Below are 18,337 nucleotides of genomic sequence, written 5' to 3'. Positions count from 1 at the left end.
AGCAGCTGTTCCCCTCAGTTGAAGGGTCAGTCACGAGGGACATAAGTTCAAGGTGAGGGGCAGGAGGTTTAGGGAGGAATGTGAGGAAAAACTTTTATACCCAGAGGGTGGTGACCGTCTGGAATGCGTTGCCTGGGAGGGTGGTGGAGGCGGGTTGCCTCACATTCTTTAAAAAGTACCTGGATGAGCACTTGGCATGTCATAACATTCAAGGCTATGGGCCAAGTGCTGGTAAATGGGGTTAGGTAGGTAGGTCAGGTGTTTCTCTCATGTCGGTGCAGACTCGATGGGCCGAAGGGCCTCATCTGCACTGTGTGATTCTATGAATCTGTGATATTGAAGAGACGGTAAACCACAGCAAATTAGCTAGAGAAATGAGGGGAAAACTCGATTTAGCCAACTGAATCCAGTATACAGTGTATCCTAAGCAAGTCGAGCTTTATGCTGGATGTAGGATGAGAAGCTAGGAAAGAAGATATTGAGAAAGTTGAATCCAGAAGTGACATAAAAATGGATAATTGTAGCTGCGACAGTGAGGCTGAAGTAAAGTCAGAGGATGGTAATATTACAGGTATGGGAGAAAGTGATCTTGGTGTTAAGAGGATATAGAGTTTGAAGCTCAGCTGTGGGTTGAATATGATGTCAAAATTTGCATGTCTTGTCTGAACAAGTAGCTGGGGAAACAATGCCAGTGACACAAGGATAAAGTTTATTGCAGGAGCAGAAACCATGGTTGCTTCTGTCTTCCTGAAACTGAGTTAAAGGAAATCAGAATATCCAGAATGTTATATTGGCAGACAATCTGATGATAAGGTGATGATGGAGTTGAGGGAAGGGTGGCAGAGATTGCTGGGTGTCAGGGGCCTACAAGAAGAGAACCAGGAATAGTAACTCATCACAGTCACAGTATCATTTGTGACTTTGGCCGGATGAGTCTTGCTACTGTGAGCCAGATTGAAGAGATTTGTGAATCTCAAGGGAGAGTTGAGTTTTGAGACTGTGGGGGAATGAGGGAGAAACTTCAAAGATCACAGCTGGAGTAGGTTAAAGACTAGGGGTTAGAGGTAGTCAATATAATGGTACTGGTAGTTATTTTACTTTCCTTATTAATTTAGCCCTTAATTAAAATCTGATGTGGGCTTCTGTTCCACCAATCCTGCTGATAATCTGTTCAGTAGACTTGTATCTTTTTATGAAAAAATTGTTGCCTAAATGTCTTATTTTCTTGTTTGATCCTCATAACCTGACAAGTTTTCCATCTCAACTGCTGTGTCTTCCCATAGGAAGTGAGAGAGGTCACTTTACCTCTTGCCAGCCAGTTCAGAACAGTGGAAAGCTGGGAGCAGGACTCAGGCAAACCAAAAGAGGAAGGAGAGAAAACAGAATCTATAATTTATTTTGCTTAATGCCAGTGAATAGAGGGAATAATAGATTTGTTGGAACAAGGCATTCCTTCTTCTTCATCTATCCCATGTTGATACATAAAAATTACAATATATAAATTTACAATGAGCTGCAAGATTGAACCCAGGTGAGGTGTTCAGAATGTATGCTACTGAGAATTTAAACCTGATTATTTTATATATGTGCAGTATATGAAATATTCATGAAGAATCCAAAGTTTCTTAACGTTTTGAGATTGTTCCAGAGCCTTTTTGTCAAATGACATTCAAGAAAGCTGTTTCATGGTATCATTAGGAGATGTTAAATGGAAAATGGCAATATTGTGTGAACATTTAGGACTGAAGATGGGCCCTTAAATTCTGGGGAACCTCCCATTCTGACTCCCACAGGAGACTATTAGAACCTCCAGAAAAATACAACAAATGCCATTTTCAACTGTTTCTCAGCGTGTTTCACTGATTTCCTGTCAAAGTTGGTAGAACCTCTCCATAACAACACAGTTGGAATACTATTGGTGATGGTTTTAAGTACATGTTGCTTCAGGACTACGTTTAAAAATAAATGGCAATGTTTCACAGCTGAGGTTGGCCACACAATCCAGTACATCAAGAGTATAACTAGCTTCCAGTCATTCTTTGGTTCAGCTTGTTGAGCCTCTTGTGTGATGTGCCAGTGCAGCACTCCCATTCACTGAATGATGTATTTTAGAACATTTATAAAAACTGGTCAAAATGACTTCATAATCAGCATTGCATCCTATCAACTTTCTATTCAAATGTTGATATTTTTGCTGTTGTGAGATTCCATGTTATCATATCTTTTCCATTTTAAGAGGTTAATTTTCACACTGACTAATCGTACTTCAAACAGGGATGAACTGCAAAGTGGCTATGCAAAACAGCTTTTTGTTCTATTCAATTAAAAAGATGCTAAGGGGAAAATAAACAGTGTATAAAAGGTGTAAGTCCTAGAAGAGACATTACCCTAGGGAGATCGAAATCCATGTACTTTTTTATTAATTGCAAAGATCGCTGTGGTTATCAATTAAAATTTATTGCTAAATAAAATTATAATGTGTGCCTGATATGTGAAACATTGTAATACTGGATGTCCTGTTGTACCTGACTGACCTTGGCACTGTTGGTAATAGCTGAAAGTATCCCCTTTAAGTTGGAGAATGAGGTGTCTGATTTCCCACATTATGTGTACTACACTCATACAAAAATTCTGAATCAAAGGATAGTGACTTATTTTTTTCTTAGTGTAATTTTTTATTTAAAGTTTTTTTTTGTTACTTAACCTTTTAAAACTGTGCAGTTGGCACAATGCTTGAAAAAATAGAAAGAAGCCGTTTGTTCAGTTCAGCTGCTATATCACAATAGTTCAGTTCTTGTCTTTGAAACAAATTGTTTCCCTGAGCAAACCCATTTGAGGAGTGCCAATATATCTAATTAATGTTGCAGACTGAATTCTGCAAATAATTTGTTCCAAGATCATAGGTAGATGTGACTTTTTTCTATGTTCTTCTAACACAATCTTAGCGTTGTTAGAATATATAATTGATTACAACTGTATTGTGGATTAGAAAGTTTATGGAGGAAATGAAGGGAAAATCCATGTCTAAAAGCTTTTATTCAGAATGCCATTTTGAGTGTGATTTTATGAAATCCCTTTTCTCTGAATATGAATATGTCTACCACATAAAAATGTGATTCTGATAAAAGTGTGAAATGTTCTCTTCAAAGGTGTGAGTAGAAGATATTATTGTTCCTGCGGAAAATAATATTAGGAACTGAACATCCCAGATAAATCTGACAAATTAAATATTTGTCCTGCTTAAGTCAAGCTAAAAAATTTCAAAATGAACTGACCCAACAATTTTGTGGAGACCATCTGCCAGTGTCATTTTCTTTCTCAGCTGAAGGAAATTGATTCTTTGGCACTTGATGCTAACCTTAGGGTCCTTTAAGATGAGTTTCTGGGAAAATAGATAAAACTTTAGGGCCCAAACCTTCCGGTCACTGCCTGAACCCCTGTTTCTGACACTGACTGGACAAAAAGACTACCAGCTTACCTTCCTCCGATTTTTTTTTCGCCGGCCAAATTCTGATGGATGATCGTGCAAAACTCACTCAGCACAGGAAACCTCGGAGGAAGCAGCGTAGAGAATCCGCACTGAAGCCTCCTTTTTATGGCACTAGCTGCCATGTTTTGGTAAGGAAGAGTTTAAATATCCCAAAGCTTCTTCGAAAAGCTAAGGAGAGAAGGTAAGGAAGTAGGGTGGGTGAGGTAAGTAGATAAGGGGGTAGGGTGGCAGCCAATTAGGGTGGAAGCTGGGTGTGGGCAGGTTTGTGAATGGGAAGGTGAGTCAGGAGTCATCAGGTTGGGTCAGAGGGCTTGTCAGGTTGGGGATTCGGTGAGGTGGTGGTGGCAGTTATGTGGTGGGGGCTAGTCAGGTTGGGTTGGGGGTGTTGGGGTGGAGTTGGCTGGTGAGGGCTAGTCAGGTTCGGGGACCAGGAGATGGGGTTGCAGGGGTGTGGGGGGTCAGTTGTATTGTTACCCAGGAGTTAGACTAGGATTTTTCTGTCTAACATTTCCTAGATAATTATCCAGGTAAGTAAGTCAGAACTGTCCAAAGTCTCTGACTCAAACTCAGAGTTGGAGACTTTTTCAGAAGGCCACATGGAGCAGGGCAATTGCCCACGCTCAGACTTCTCGGGCAATTCCCACCGAGTCAATGTGTCAGGACTTCCAAGGGGTCACAATGATCTGGAGACTGGAAGATCTGGGCTAATATTATAATTCAAAAATACAAAGAAACCCAATTAATGATCTTAATGTTTACAGATGTGGTCAGTAGCACAGTAGAAATTCATGTTCTCCAAGAAGCAAATTAAACTAGCAATTAAGGCAAACACCCTTATAATTTTCTTATCAACTACTCAATTATAGAAGCAAAATACAATTTCATATTTTTGCCATGGTTACTGTGGAACATAAGAACATATGAAATTGGAGTAGGCTATATGGTCCCTCGCACTTCCTCTGCCATTCAATAATTTTTACATTAACTCTAATTTCCTGCCCTAACCTTATATCCCTTGATTTCCTCAGTTCTCAAAAGCATGTTGATCTCAGTCATGAATATGCCTAATGTCTGAGCATCCAAGGGCCTCTGGGGTGGAGACTTTCAATGGTTCACAACCCTCTCCGTGAAGAAATTTCTTCTCATTTTGTCAGAAACGGATAACCCCTGAGATTATAATTTCTAAATCTCTACTCTTCAACTAGGAGAAACAGCCTTTCAGCATCTATCCTGTCAGCCCTCTAAAATTCTATATGTTTCAATGAGATTATCTCTCATTCTCCTCAACTCCTAAGAATATACGCCCATTCTACTTAAACTCTACTCAAAGGACTGTCCTCTCTTCGCAGTAATCAGCCAAGTGAACCTTTATTGCACCAGCTCAAAATAAGAATACCCTTCCTTTAGGATGGAGACCAAAATTCTAGACATGGTCTCACCAAAGCCCAATATAATTTCAGCAAGACTTCTTTACTCTTATACTCCAACCCTCTTGCAATAAAACTATCTTAACGTTTACCTTCCTAATTGCTTGCTGTACCTGCATATTAACTTTGTGTCACATGTACAAGGACACCCAAATCCCTCTGAATAGTAATATTTGCTAGTCTCTCACTTTTTAAAATATATTTTGCTTTTTCATTCTCCCCACCAAAGCAGATAATTTCACATTTCCCCACATTATCCACCATCTGCTGCCTTCTGACCCCATTGCTCAACAGGTCTATATCTCTTTGTGTCCTCCCCACAGCTTAATTTCCCATCAGCATACAGATCAGTTGGACCAAATGGCTTGTAACTCTGCTGTAAATTCAAAATAATATGAAACTTTTGAATTGAAAATTCTGCAAGCAGAACTATTTAGTGAAATGCCTCTTATTTATTATCTCTTCCTCCTTGATTCTTTTATGTCCATTTCACAAATTTCCAGCTAAAACTGGATGCAAGCACTCTTGCCAAAACCTCACTTGATGCCCTTTCATAGTCAACCACTAAAGATACTTTAGATAAGCCTAGGGAACTATTGGTAATTATTGCTCTAGCTATAGTCTGTGAAGTATTAGCTGGCCGCTCTTGCATTCTTCTTCCATTTTAGATTGGGAAGTGTTTTTTGGTTATCAACTGTAAACAATGTTGTCTTTCTTTTTAAAGTTGATTGCTGATGTTGAGAAGTTAACACATATAATGACGCATAGTAAAATTGTCATTTTCAGCATTATTTGAAAAGTCCTACTTAGAATCAGTTTTGCCATGCAATTTATCTGTCCTTGCTTTTCACTGCTGCTTCTTCGATAATTCTTGTTAAACAATATGTTTCTAACATAACTCATACGTTCCAAATACTTAGGGGAAGTAACCTATCTGTCTTGCCTTATCTAATGCTTTTAGTCTTATTCATTTCTTCCTTCTGTCCTTTGTCTGCTTATGGTGATGTAGGTGGCGGATCAGAAGCTAATGCAGTTATTCGTTATAGTAAGGAACAGCGCCCAACTACATTGCCTATTCAACCTTTTATTCTTCACCATCCATTGAGCAAACAACTTCCCAGGGTTCGCCCAGTGCAAAATCATAGTGCATCTTCTGTCTCATATATGTACAGTATTCCTAGTAGTCAGCTAACAACAAATGAACATTCAGGTTGTACATCAAGTTCTTCTGGTGGTATGGTGTCATTGGAAAATATAGCGACAGTAGGCCAGTTACGGAATGGATTCAAAACAGATGAGAATGAGAAACAGGGAAACTCGTCTCCCATAAATGAGTACTGTTTACGGAGACCTGTACCGGATGCAATTAGGCCATCACCATTGGGCAGTTACTCACCAGTGAAAAACGATGCACCCATCTTGCAGAGTGGAGATTCGTCATCTTCTGCTGTCTCACTAGAAAGAAATTATGGAAGTCACCCTCCAAGAAGTAGATCATGCCCTTTATCTGCTAACCTCCTTCCAGTACGATCATCCCCAGCAAAAGATGTTGCTTCACTTAGCAAAAGCCACCTTCAACAGATCAGAGATGAAAGAAAGAGTCCCAAGGAAGCTCAGAAGAAAGAGCAAGGATACTTTCAAACTGCACAGAACTCCAGCTATCGTTCCCATCAAATTGTGTTACCAACATCAGCTAACGTAACAGCAAATGGTGTGAGCAATCATCTGGATCATCAGAAGGATAACAAGGGCAGAGGTGGAAAAGCCGCACTACTTAACCATGTGGCATCAGGCTTCACTGCTGGTAAACATTGACTTTTCTTCTTAAAAAGTAACAAAATAGAATGAAGCTATAACTGCCATAATCTGCAATACTTCACTGATTACTAGGCTGCATTGCTCATAGTCAGCGAAATTATTGGCTTAGATTTTACCTCCATTCATCCTCAAAGCTATTAGCTAAAAGAAGCAAGGTTTCTTATGAGGGACATAGAAAATAAAGATTTTGTCATTATTAAATTCTCCTGCTAGGCATTATTTTATTTCTCCTATCCTAATTTTCCACTCCTATGTACACATTAGCACATCATGTTCATTACTTTCTTATTTGCAGGGTGAGATTGCCTAGCTCACTGCCATCTCCATCGACTCATTCATGTTTTAATTAGAGCAGTGGTGTTCGAGCCTATCTACTATAAGGAAATCAGCTTTCAGTCAGATCCTGGCAAAAATTTTCCTAGGTGCTGATGCAGTTGTAGATTACTTACCTGCAGAATTTTTATGATGTTTCATTGGCATCAAAATTTGGAAGGAGCCTCAAAGCAATAGGATAGTGTTAGTAGGGGATTTTAACTACACTGATGTTAACTGGGATAGTTTTAGTGTGAAAGGAATGGAGAGAGCAGAATTATTAAGGTACAGTCAGGAGAACATTTTTGGCCAGTATGTAGCAAGTCCAACAAGAGAGGTCACAGTTCTGGACTTGGTTTTAGGAAATAAAGCTGGGCATAATAATAAAGCTATGGAAGGAGTGACCATGGAGAACATTTTGGTGATAGTGATTATAATTTAGTTAGTTTTAACATAATTATGGAAAAGGACAAAGATAAAACAGGAGTTATTGTTCTAAATTGGGACAAGGCCAATTTTACTAAGTGAGGGGTGATTTAGCAAAACAACTACTTGAAGGTAACTCTATGTCGGAACAGTGGGAGACATTCAAAGGGGATATTCAGGGGCTTCAGGGTAAACATGTAACCACAAAGAAAAAGGATGGGATGGCCAAATCTAGAACCCCCTGGATGTCAAGAGCTTATAGGGTAAGATAAGGCAGAAAAAGAAAGCTTATGTCAAACACTGAGAACTCAATAATACAGAGAGCCAAGAGGAGTATAGAAAGAGGATGGTTGAAAACAAAAAGGAAATTTGGAAAGCTAGAAATTAGGAAAGAGAGGGCATGAAAGAAAATTGGCAAGCAAAATCAAGGAGAACCCAAAGATGTTTTATCAATACATTAAGAGTAAGAGGATGACTAAGGAAAGAGTAGGGCCCATAAAACACCAATAAGATAACCTATGTGTGGAGGCGGAGGATGTGAGCATGGTTCTTAATGAATGTTTTGCATCTGTTTTCACAAAAGAGGGGGACAATGCAGACATTGTAGTTAAGGAAGAGTGTGAAGAATTGAATGTGGTAAACATAGGGAGCAGGCATGGATTAATCAGCATAGACAGTCAGCATGGATTAAGGGAAGGTCGTGTCTGACTAATTTGATTGAATTTATTGAGGAAGTAACAAGAAGGATTGATGATGGTAGTGCAGTTAATATGGCCTACATGGATTTTAGCAAGGCTTTTGACAAGGTCCCACATGGCAAACTGGGTTAAAAAAATAAAAGCCCAGGTGAGTGTAGCAAAATTGACTTATGGCAGCAAACAAGGGGTAATTTCTTTTTTATTCGTTGTTGGTGGCACTGACCATTCCTAATTGCCCTTGTTCGGAGGTTGCTGTGGGTCTGAAGTCACATGTAGGCCAGACCAGATAAGGACGGCAGATTTCCTTCCCTAATGGTTTTGTGGTTCAGATTTTTATTGAATTCAAATTTCACCATCTGCCGTGGTAGGATTCGAAGCCCCAAATCATTACCATGGGTCTCTGGAATACTAGTCCAGTGACAATACCACTATGCCACTGCCTACTTGATGGATGTTTTTTGTGACTGGAAGGCTGTTCCATAGGGATTCTGCAGGGCTCAGTTCTAGGTCCCCTGCTTTTTGTGGTATATATTAATGGTTTGGACGTAAATGAAGGGGGAATGATCAAGAAGTTTGCAGACAACGCAAAAATTGGCCACGCGGTTGATAGCGAGGAGGATAGCTGTAGACTGCAGGAAGATATCAATGGACTGGTCACGTGAGCAATAAAGTGGCAAATGGAATGAAGTGGCAACCTGGAGAAGTGTGAGATGATGCATTTGGGGAGGTTAGACAAAGCAAAGGATTACGCAATAAATGGGAGGATCCTGAGAAGTGTGGAGGAAGTGAGGGACTTTGGAGTGAGTCCCCACAGATCCCTGAAGGTAGCAGGATAGGATGATAAGGTGGTTAAGAAGACATATGGAATTCTTTCATTTATTAGCTGAGGCATAGAATATAAGACCAGGGAGGTTATGCTGGAACTATATAAAACGTTAGTTAGGCCACAGCTTGAGTACTGTGTACAATTCTGGTCAACTCATTACAGAAAGGATGTAATTGCATTAGAGAGGGTACAGATGAGATTTACGAGGATGTTGCCAGGACTGGAAAATTGCAGCTATGAGAAAAGATTGGATAGGCTGGGGTTGTTCTCCTTGAACAGAGGAGGCTGAGGGAAGATTTGACTGAGATTTACAAAACTGTGAGGGGCCTGGATAGAGTGGATGAAAAGGGCCTATTTACTTTAGCAGAGAGGCCGGTGACTAGGGGGCATGGATTTATAGTAATTGGTAGAAAGATTTGAGGGGAAATGAAGAAAAAGTTTTCACCCAGAGTGTTGAGGGGGGTCTGGAACTCTGCCTGAAATAGTAGAAGAGGCAGAAGCTCTCAACTTATTTAAAAAATGCCTAGATATGCATCTTGAATACTGTAACCTGCAGGGCTACAGACCTAATGTTGGTAAAAGTGGGATTAGGCTGGGAGGGGGGTGCGGGGGAGCTCATTTTTTGGCTGGCGCAGACATGATGGGCCAAGTGGCCTATCTGTGTCATAAACTTTCTATGATTTCCCTGAAAGAAAAGAGGCAATGCAAAGTGAAAATATACATGTATAAAAATAAATTCTTATATTGCATGGCAAATGTGGTTTTCCAGTCATTGGAAGAGGATCCTTCCAAGGAAAGGGGAACAGGAAATTAAAATTAGATAGTTAAACTTCAGGAAGCTGATGTAATGAATCTACAAATTTTAACAACTTATTCTAATTATGTTCTCTGATGTAATTGAATTATTATATTAGCTTGACACAAAATTCTTGTTATAGAATTTTGAATATTACTTAAACATTCTAGAATGTGAATTTAAATCACTAAATCTCTCTGGCTCTTCTATGTTTTTCCTCTACTGTGCATTCTAGCTAATCACATTACACCTCTGGCATTGAAATGGAGGGAATATCGTAGAAGAAATCCCCTTGGTCATGACCGTATAACAGGATTTGGCTGTAATTTGGTGCCTAAACAGTCAGGTCCCGGAATGATCAAGAAGAATACATATCTGGAATTTTCCGGCACAAGTGGTGTCAGCCATATTCGCACAAGGCTATATGGTGCAGTTCTGTTTTGTGCTTTCAGAATATATAACCATATAGTTTGTAGAATTTCTTTAATGTTATTTATTTGCTTATAGCTTCTGTCCCAGTATCTTTGTTTACTACTTTTCTACACTATTTTTCTTTCTATCTACTACTGTTATCTGTTACTGTTGATCTGTTCAAATAATATTTTTGAAAATTAGTTTCATTCAGTGTGCACATGTTAACATTGCTTCATGATGATTTTAGAACCAGAGAAAAAAATATTTTTTAAATATTTGAGAGATTGTTAAGACATTGTTACTGCTGGTTTGTGTGTTGATGTGAATGACAGTCTTGGTAAAAGCTATCAAGTTCTCTAAGATGTGACCCAGTAATAGTAATAGCTCATCTAACAATAATAACAGTATCAGCCCAGGGCAGACCAGTGGCTCAATAAGCAGACGTACCAATGTGCTAATTAGGACATAGATTCATGGTCATGACCCCTCAAATATGCATTTCCCCAAGTGGAGGCAAAAAGAACAGTGTTCCACAAGGAGATGATGATAATTATGAAGCAAGTCACTCTTGGTAGTTTCCATATTGCTCCCAGTGCTCAGTTACAAACTGACAGTGATGAATACCCTGGAAAAAGATACTCATGTTCTCTCTCAGCCAAGACTAAGTTAGAGTGAGGGAATATATATGACTGTTGCTATAATCCACCAGCAAGCAGAAAACAGTCCCCACCATTTATATCAGCCACACTTATCAAGGACAGCCAGTTATATCAGCAAATGGCACTAATCACCCACTTTGACCATTGAATTCAATTACAAAGGCACTGCTCATATAATGCATTAAAAGGTGGCTGTTTCAAGCAGTTGCCAATTTAACAGTGGTTATTGTTGTTGTGACATTGGAGTACATAGCCTGAGACAAGATATGGGAAGCAGAAGTTTCATCATGAAATATTAATAATCTGCCCTTGATCACATTCTGTTTTACATTGTACGTTTCACAGGGTTAAATGTGGACATCACTTTACAAACATATAAAATAAAGCATGGGTAAAGACCAGCTGCTGTATTGAGATTGGCATAGCATGATGCTTATACACTAACTCTCATTTCCCCACCACCTGACACTAACAGCCCCATGCTCACACACTGCCTCAGTTCCCTATATTGTGCCCTAGGTGAAGCAGAGGATCTTCATCTAATTCAGGAAAAGTCTCAAATTCCTCTATGATCCTTGAAGCAATCAGGCAAGGTCCAGGAGACACTGTGAGAACTTCCAATGATCAAAATAACTCCAAAGTGCTCAACACCACCTTCTCAAGGGCAGTTTGCGATGGGCAATATATGCTGGCTTTGTCAGCGACACCCACATCCCATGAATGAATATAAAAAAAGAAAACATTGGCCAATCTCAGAAGCTCTTGCTTTTGAATGCTTGCAGCATATCCACATTCATCTCATATGTCAGCAAACAGTTCCAAAGGTCTGCAAGAAAAGCAGCATCTTCCAGCATGTAACTGAGTTCTATGTTTTCATAACTTTATTATTTGTTCATGGGATAATGGGCATCACTGTCCAGGCCAGCATTTATTACCATCCCTCATTGCCCTAGTTTAGAAGACATTTAAGAGTCAACCACATTGTGTGGGTTTGGAGTCACATGTAGGCCAGACCAGTAAAGGATGGCAGATTTCTTTCCCTAAAGGACATTAGTGGACCAGATGGGTTTATACAACAATCGACAATGGTTTCATGGTTATCATTAGACATTTAATTCCAGATTTTTTTTAAATTGAATTTAAATTCCACCATCTGCCATGCTGGCATTCGAACCTGGGTCCCCAGAACTTGGGTTCTCTGGATTATTAGTCCAGTGACAATACCACAACGCCATTGCCTCCCCAACCTCCATTTATGCCCCCGACCTCCCTAAACTAACCAGTTCAAGTAGCTAACCAATTAGATTGAGGCTAACTTTATCCATTATTTTAAAGACCTCAATTAAAACCTCCTTGCAGTCTATGCTTTTTTAGATGATGAGGCCACAGCTGTCTTTAGTTTATCCTGATGGTTGAGGGCTGTTAACCTAGTGGTCTTTATTTGAATGTTTTCCAGGGCCTTTATTTCTCATTGTGTGTAGAGACCAAAACTGAATACTGATACTGAAAGGATAGAATTTCTAGTAATATAGTTAATTGCATTGACAATACATCTTAACAACCTATTGTTCCTACAATAGCTTTGTGGCGTTGGTCATGGAGCTTCATCAACTTAAGCATGATTAACTCCAGGTCCTCCTTCCATTCAGCAGCCTTAAGCAGACAACCCTGGGTGGTGCCAATATATTTTGGAGTTGCCCCTACCTAAGTGTATCTCATTGCCTTTCATCTGTATTAAAAGACAACTGCCATTTATAGGCCTGGTAACATCAAAAAGTTAACCACCTCCCCTTGATATTCAACAATTACCCCATTACCATTGCTGAATCCCACACCGTCAGCATTTTGGGGGCTGGAAATGGGTCACCACTGACCAGAAACTCAATTAGTTTAGTTACATAAATACTGTAGCTTGAAGAGCGTGTCAGGCTGAAAATTTTGTGGTGAGTAACTCACCCCCTGACTTCTCAAGTCTTTTCTACCATCAACAAGGCAGGAGCGAGAAGGAATACACTCCACTTGCCTGGATGTGCAGCATCAAAAACATTCAAGAAGCTTGACACGTTCAGTACAAACCAGCCCGCTTGATTGGTACTCCATCCTCTACCACTAGTGGATGGTGGCAGCAGATTTGCTACAGCTCATCAAGGCTCCTTCAGCAGCACCTTCCTAACCTGTATCCTCTACCACCTAGAAGAACAAGGGCTGCAGACACATGGAACACTACCACGTACAACTTTCCCTCCAAGTCACACACTGTCCTAATTTGGAAATAAGTTACCTTTCCTTCACTGTGATTGAGTCTAAATCCTGGGACTCCTTAACAGCACTGTGTGTGTACTTACATGACATGGACTGCAGCAGTTTAAGAAGGTGACTCACCACCACCTTCTCAAGGGCAATTTCTAATGGGCACAACATGACCTTGCCAGCAATACCCACATCCTATCATTTCTAGATCCACTTGTAATGTATTTTTTAGCACCTGCACACTGCATCCAGATAATTTCTCCAGTGCCTTCATCCAGTTGATTGGTAAACAATAAGAGGCACAGCCCTACCACAGAAATACCTTCAGCATGAAAGTTTGCAATGCAGCTGAGTTCAATTTGATATTGTGCAGCCACTTAAATCTGTAGATGAATTAGGGTATGCAGGATATCAGTGAATTCTGGAATTGGAGTGGGGGTATGTAGGGAGATGTTGAATATGGTTGGAGAATGTTTGACAAAGTAAGTTATTTGCCTTAAAAATATATTTAAATTAGCTTAAACTGGTCTCCCTTATTGTAGGCCAATCTGTGAAGCAACTTCAGAACTATTACAGTGATTTCTTTCCGGATTATTTTTCACTGGCTGAGAAACCCCCTGCTGAGTTCTGTTTATCACCTGATGGAGCCACAGAAAGTATCTCCATAGATTTGCTGCAGAAGAAGGGTAAAAATCAGCTTTTGATATCTGCTATATTGCATGCACATTATGAAAGCAGTGGAGCTGGAGTTGTGCACAAATACTTCAAATTTAATGTTTTTTAAATGTAGGACATTGCACATATATTTATCGGTGTGTAGAACTCTCTCATTTGACCAAATACCAAAAATTAGCATGTTAAACATTTTCTGTGATCACTGAATTGCTTTAATATTAGGAAAATCATTTACGTACAACTACAGAAATGAACATTAATAATGTTGAATTTTCAATCATTCGGTCGCAAATTACATTATGTGCCAAGCATTGCCGAGAAATTCAGCTTGTATTTTTTAGATTAATAAGCTGATGCAAACATAGAAAATAGGAGCCGGAATAGGTCATTTGGCACTTCGAGCCTACCCTGTCATTCAATATGATCATGGGCTGATCCTCTATCTCAACGCCATACTCCCGCTCTTTCCCCATACCCCTTGATGCCTGTTGTATCTGGATAAATATATTCAGTGACCTGGCCTCCACAGCCTTCTGTGGTAGAGAATTCCACAGGTTCTGAGTGAAGAAGTTTCCCCTCAATCTCAGTCTTAAATGGTCTATCCTCTATCCTGAGACTGTGACCCCTTGTTCTACACCCCCCCAGCAAGGGGAAACATCCTCCCTGCATCCAGTCTGTTCAGCCCTGTCAGAATTTTATACGTTTCAATGAGATCCCCTCTCATTCTTCTGAACTCCAGTGAATACAGGCCTAGTCAATTCAATCTCTCTTCATATGACAATCCTGCTATCACAGGAATCACTGGTGAACCTTCCCTGCACTCCCCCCATGGCAGGTATATCCTTTCTGAGGTAAGGAGGCCAAAACTGCACACACTACTCCAGGTGTGGTCTCACCAAGACTCTATACAGCTGCAGTAAGACATCCTTGCTCCTATACTCAAATCTTTTTGCAATGAAGGCCAACATACCATTTTCCTTCCCAACTGCTTGTTGCACCTGCATGCTTGCTTTCTGTGACGAGTGGACAAGGATGCCCAGGTCCCTTTGTACATCAACATTTCCCAATCGATCACCATTTAAATAATACTCTGCCATTCTGTTTTTCCGACCAAAGTGGATAACTCTCACTTATCCATGTTATACTGCATCTGCCATGTATTTGCCCATTCACTCAACATGTCTAAATCATCTTGAAGCCTCTTTACGTCATCCTCACCACTCACATTCCCACCTAGTTTTGTGTTGTCAGCAAACTTGGAAATATTACATTTGGGCCCCTCATTTAAATAATTGATATATATTGTGAATAGCTGGGGCCCAAGCACAATCCTTGCGGTACCCCACTAGTCATCGCCTGCCACTCTGAAAAAGACCCGTTTATTCTTACTCTTTATCTCCAGTCTGTCAACCCAATTCTCAATCCATGCCAGTGTATTACCCCCAATCCCATGTGCTTTAATTTTACACACTAACCTCTTACGTGGAACATTATCAAAAGCGTTTTGAAAATCCAAATACACCACATTCACTGGTTCTTCCTTATCTATTCTACTAGTTATGTCCTCAAAAAACTCCAGCAGGTTTGTCAAACATGATTTCCCTTTCATAAATCCATGCTGACTTTGTCTAATCCCGTTGATATTTTCTAGGTTTCCCATTATCACATCCTTTATAATAGACTCCAGCATTTTACCTACTACTGATGTTAGGCTAACTGGTCTGTTATTCCCTGTTTCCTCCCTCCCTTTTTTTAAATAGTGGGGTTACATTTGCCACCCTCCAGCCCGCCAGGACTGTTCCAGAATTTATAGAATTTTGGAAGATGACGACCAACGCATCCACTATTTCCATGGCCACATCCTTTAGCACCTTCGGATGTAGATTTTCAGGTCCAGGGGATTATCAACTTTCAGTCCCAATAATTTCTCCAGCAATTTTTTTTAACTAATGCTAATTTCCTTCAATTCCTCCTTCTCACTAGATACTTGGCTCCTTAGCACTTCTGTCGTCTTCTGTGAAGACAGAACTAACATAGTTGTTTAATTGCTTTGCCATTTCTTTGTTCTCCATTATAAATTCTCCTGTTTTGGACCGTGAGGCACCTACATTTGTCTTCATTAATCTTTTTCTTTTAGCGTAATTATTGAAACTTTTACAGTCCACTTTTATGTTCCTTGCAAGTTTCTCTCATACTCTATTTTTCCCCTCTTAATCAATCCCTTGGTCCTCCTTTGCCGAATTCTAAGCTGTCCCTAATCCTCGTGCTTGCTACTTTTTCTAGCAAATTTATGTGACTCCTCTTTGGATCTAATGCTGTCCTTAATTTCTTTTATTAGCCACGATGGGGCCACTTTACCTGTTGTGTTTTTGTGACAGAAAGGAATGAATTGTTGCAATGCATGCATTCATTCCTTAAATATTAACCATTGCCTATTCACCTTTTAATGAACACACACCTTTTAATGAAGTTCCCCAATCTATTGTAGCCAATTCACCCCTCTTACGTTTGTAGTTTCCTTTGTTTAGGTTTAGGACTCTCATTTCAGATTGTACTACTTCACCTTCCATCCTAATGAAGAATTCCACCATATTATGATCACACTTCCCTAAAGGACTCTGTACAACAAGATTGTTAATTAATCCCTTCTTGTTGCACAATACCAAATCTAGGATAGCCTGTTCCCTAGTTGGTTCATTGACATACAGGTCTAAAAAACCATCTCGTATGCACTCCAGGAATTAACCCACCACAGTATTATTGTTACTTTTGTTTGCCCAGTCTATATGCAGATATAAGTCACCCATGATAACGGTAGCACCTGTGTTAAGTGCATCTCTAATTTTCTGTTTATGCTGCCCCCTAATAATTGCATTTATAATTGCAGTACATTTTGAGTGAATGGCATCTCTGGCAGCCCAATTATTTTGTGGATACTAAGCAAGGAAACAAATTACAAATTAAATCGTATAGATTGAAAAATTCTAACATTGGAGGTTTATGTGACCTGCAGCATTTAAAACTTGCATGGCATTTGTCTCTCAATATTTTCTGTTCTGTTCCATTGATCACATGAGTTTTTCAAAGGAGTTGTATTGGAGATAATTTAAATTTTTTAAAGAGCAATAAAAGAGTTGTCAATATGAATTCCCACTGTATTACTTGTATACCTTTTTTATTATGATAGGTCTTGTTAAGGCGGTGAACACTGCTGTTGATCTAATTGTAGCACACTTTGGAACAAGTAGAGATCCTGGCGTAAAGGTAAGATGACTAATGTCTTTGTGATCTGATCTGATTGATTTATTAGCGTGTTCCTGTGCTATTTTGTTATTTGGCTGAGCCAAAATTGGGAAAAAAAACCTAATAACAATGCTTTATCTCCTCCGCCATCAATTTGTTTTCAACCTTTCAACTATTTCTGGTTCTTACAGTCAAATGATTGTTTCCTGCAGTGAATCAGCCAAATCTTTATTGTTTCTCAAGAGAATCATCACATTGTTTGCACCTCCAATCTCTGATGTTTGTAATTAGGGTAAATTTTCCATGGCTGCATATGATGCGGGGAGTTTGTGGGTCAGAATATTAGGTTTTTGATCTTGCATGCATCCTCTTGCTCGCTATTTTCCTAATTTTAACAGCAACACTGAGGCCCTTGCTGTAGGCCTGTGGAATCCTCAGAAAATTATGTAAATTAGGTTCTAAACCTGATTTGTATTTTGACTGGGTAGACCCTGATGTGAAAATTGGGTAGGTCAGTGATGATATGAAGGATTGTGAAAAATAGGGGATATTTGTTAAGGGTGGCATCGTAACTCCAAATGTGCCCACAATAGTACCTCCCCCAACTCTTGGGGCACAAGGAGCAAGTGTTTTCTCTTTGTACCTGGCAAAGAAAGGATGACCTTGTCTTGCTCTCATTCACCACCTATGACTGTAATCATACTTGTCCTGAAAACCAAGTACTCTAATAAATTTTAGTCAGTGTAGGAATGATTGACCCCTTATGCATTGTGCATTTCCTTGTTTGCCCACACCGCCCTTCGTAATTGGCTTGTTGCTCTTCCTGCCAATTCTCTTAGTTGATTGAACTCTGAAGAGTTCTATCAACCTGCCATGTTGCTTCCAAAGAGTGCGTCTGTGCAGTGCTGCACCATGTGGAAACTTGGCAGCTGTTCACGCAGATGTTGAGTGAATAGGCCGTTACGTTGGTGCCATGCCTTTATTAAGAAAATATATTGTTACAGACAGGAAAAACGACAAAAAGTGAAACCATTGTATCCTTTCCCTTACTGTCCATAATCAATGTGGTTTTGGAGATGAAGATATGTGTGATTCTTAGCCTTGGAGTGTGTGGTCAATTCTGAGTTAACAGCAACATGCTTTTGTGGGTTTAAATAAGGAGATTATTTATTCATGCACTCATCCCGAAAGTCTAAAGCCTGAATTTTCTGGTCGGTGTGCGGGGGCAGGCCCCGCTCGCCGACACATAATATGAAGCACAGTGACGTCCGCCTGTCACTGCGTGTGATTCCAATTTTCAGTT

General features: G+C 39.8%; 1 protein-coding gene across 14 annotated transcripts in view; it reads left to right on the top strand.

The window, feature by feature from the left end:
- Positions 1 to 18,337, top strand: part of rusc2 (RUN and SH3 domain containing 2) — a 123,995-nt gene that overhangs the window by 80,141 nt on the left and 25,517 nt on the right. For 12 of the 14 annotated variants that reach the window (XM_041188554.1, XM_041188550.1, XM_041188561.1 and 9 more), the window contains 4 exons: positions 5,927 to 6,721; positions 10,029 to 10,220; positions 13,659 to 13,802; positions 16,979 to 17,055. In XM_041188554.1, coding sequence (XP_041044488.1) covers positions 5,927 to 6,721; positions 10,029 to 10,220; positions 13,659 to 13,802; positions 16,979 to 17,055 — 1,208 coding nt within the window. The remainder of the gene's footprint in view (positions 1 to 5,926; positions 6,722 to 10,028; positions 10,221 to 13,658; positions 13,803 to 16,978; positions 17,056 to 18,337) is intronic. The other 2 variants (XM_041188593.1, XM_041188610.1) reach the window with 2 other exon arrangements.

The sequence above is a fragment of the Carcharodon carcharias genome, chromosome 1, assembly GCF_017639515.1.
Source record: "Carcharodon carcharias isolate sCarCar2 chromosome 1, sCarCar2.pri, whole genome shotgun sequence".
NCBI classification, from domain to species: domain Eukaryota; kingdom Metazoa; phylum Chordata; class Chondrichthyes; order Lamniformes; family Lamnidae; genus Carcharodon; species Carcharodon carcharias.
Note: the sequence above shows the minus strand (reverse complement) of the source record. Positions and strands in the feature narration are given on the sequence as shown.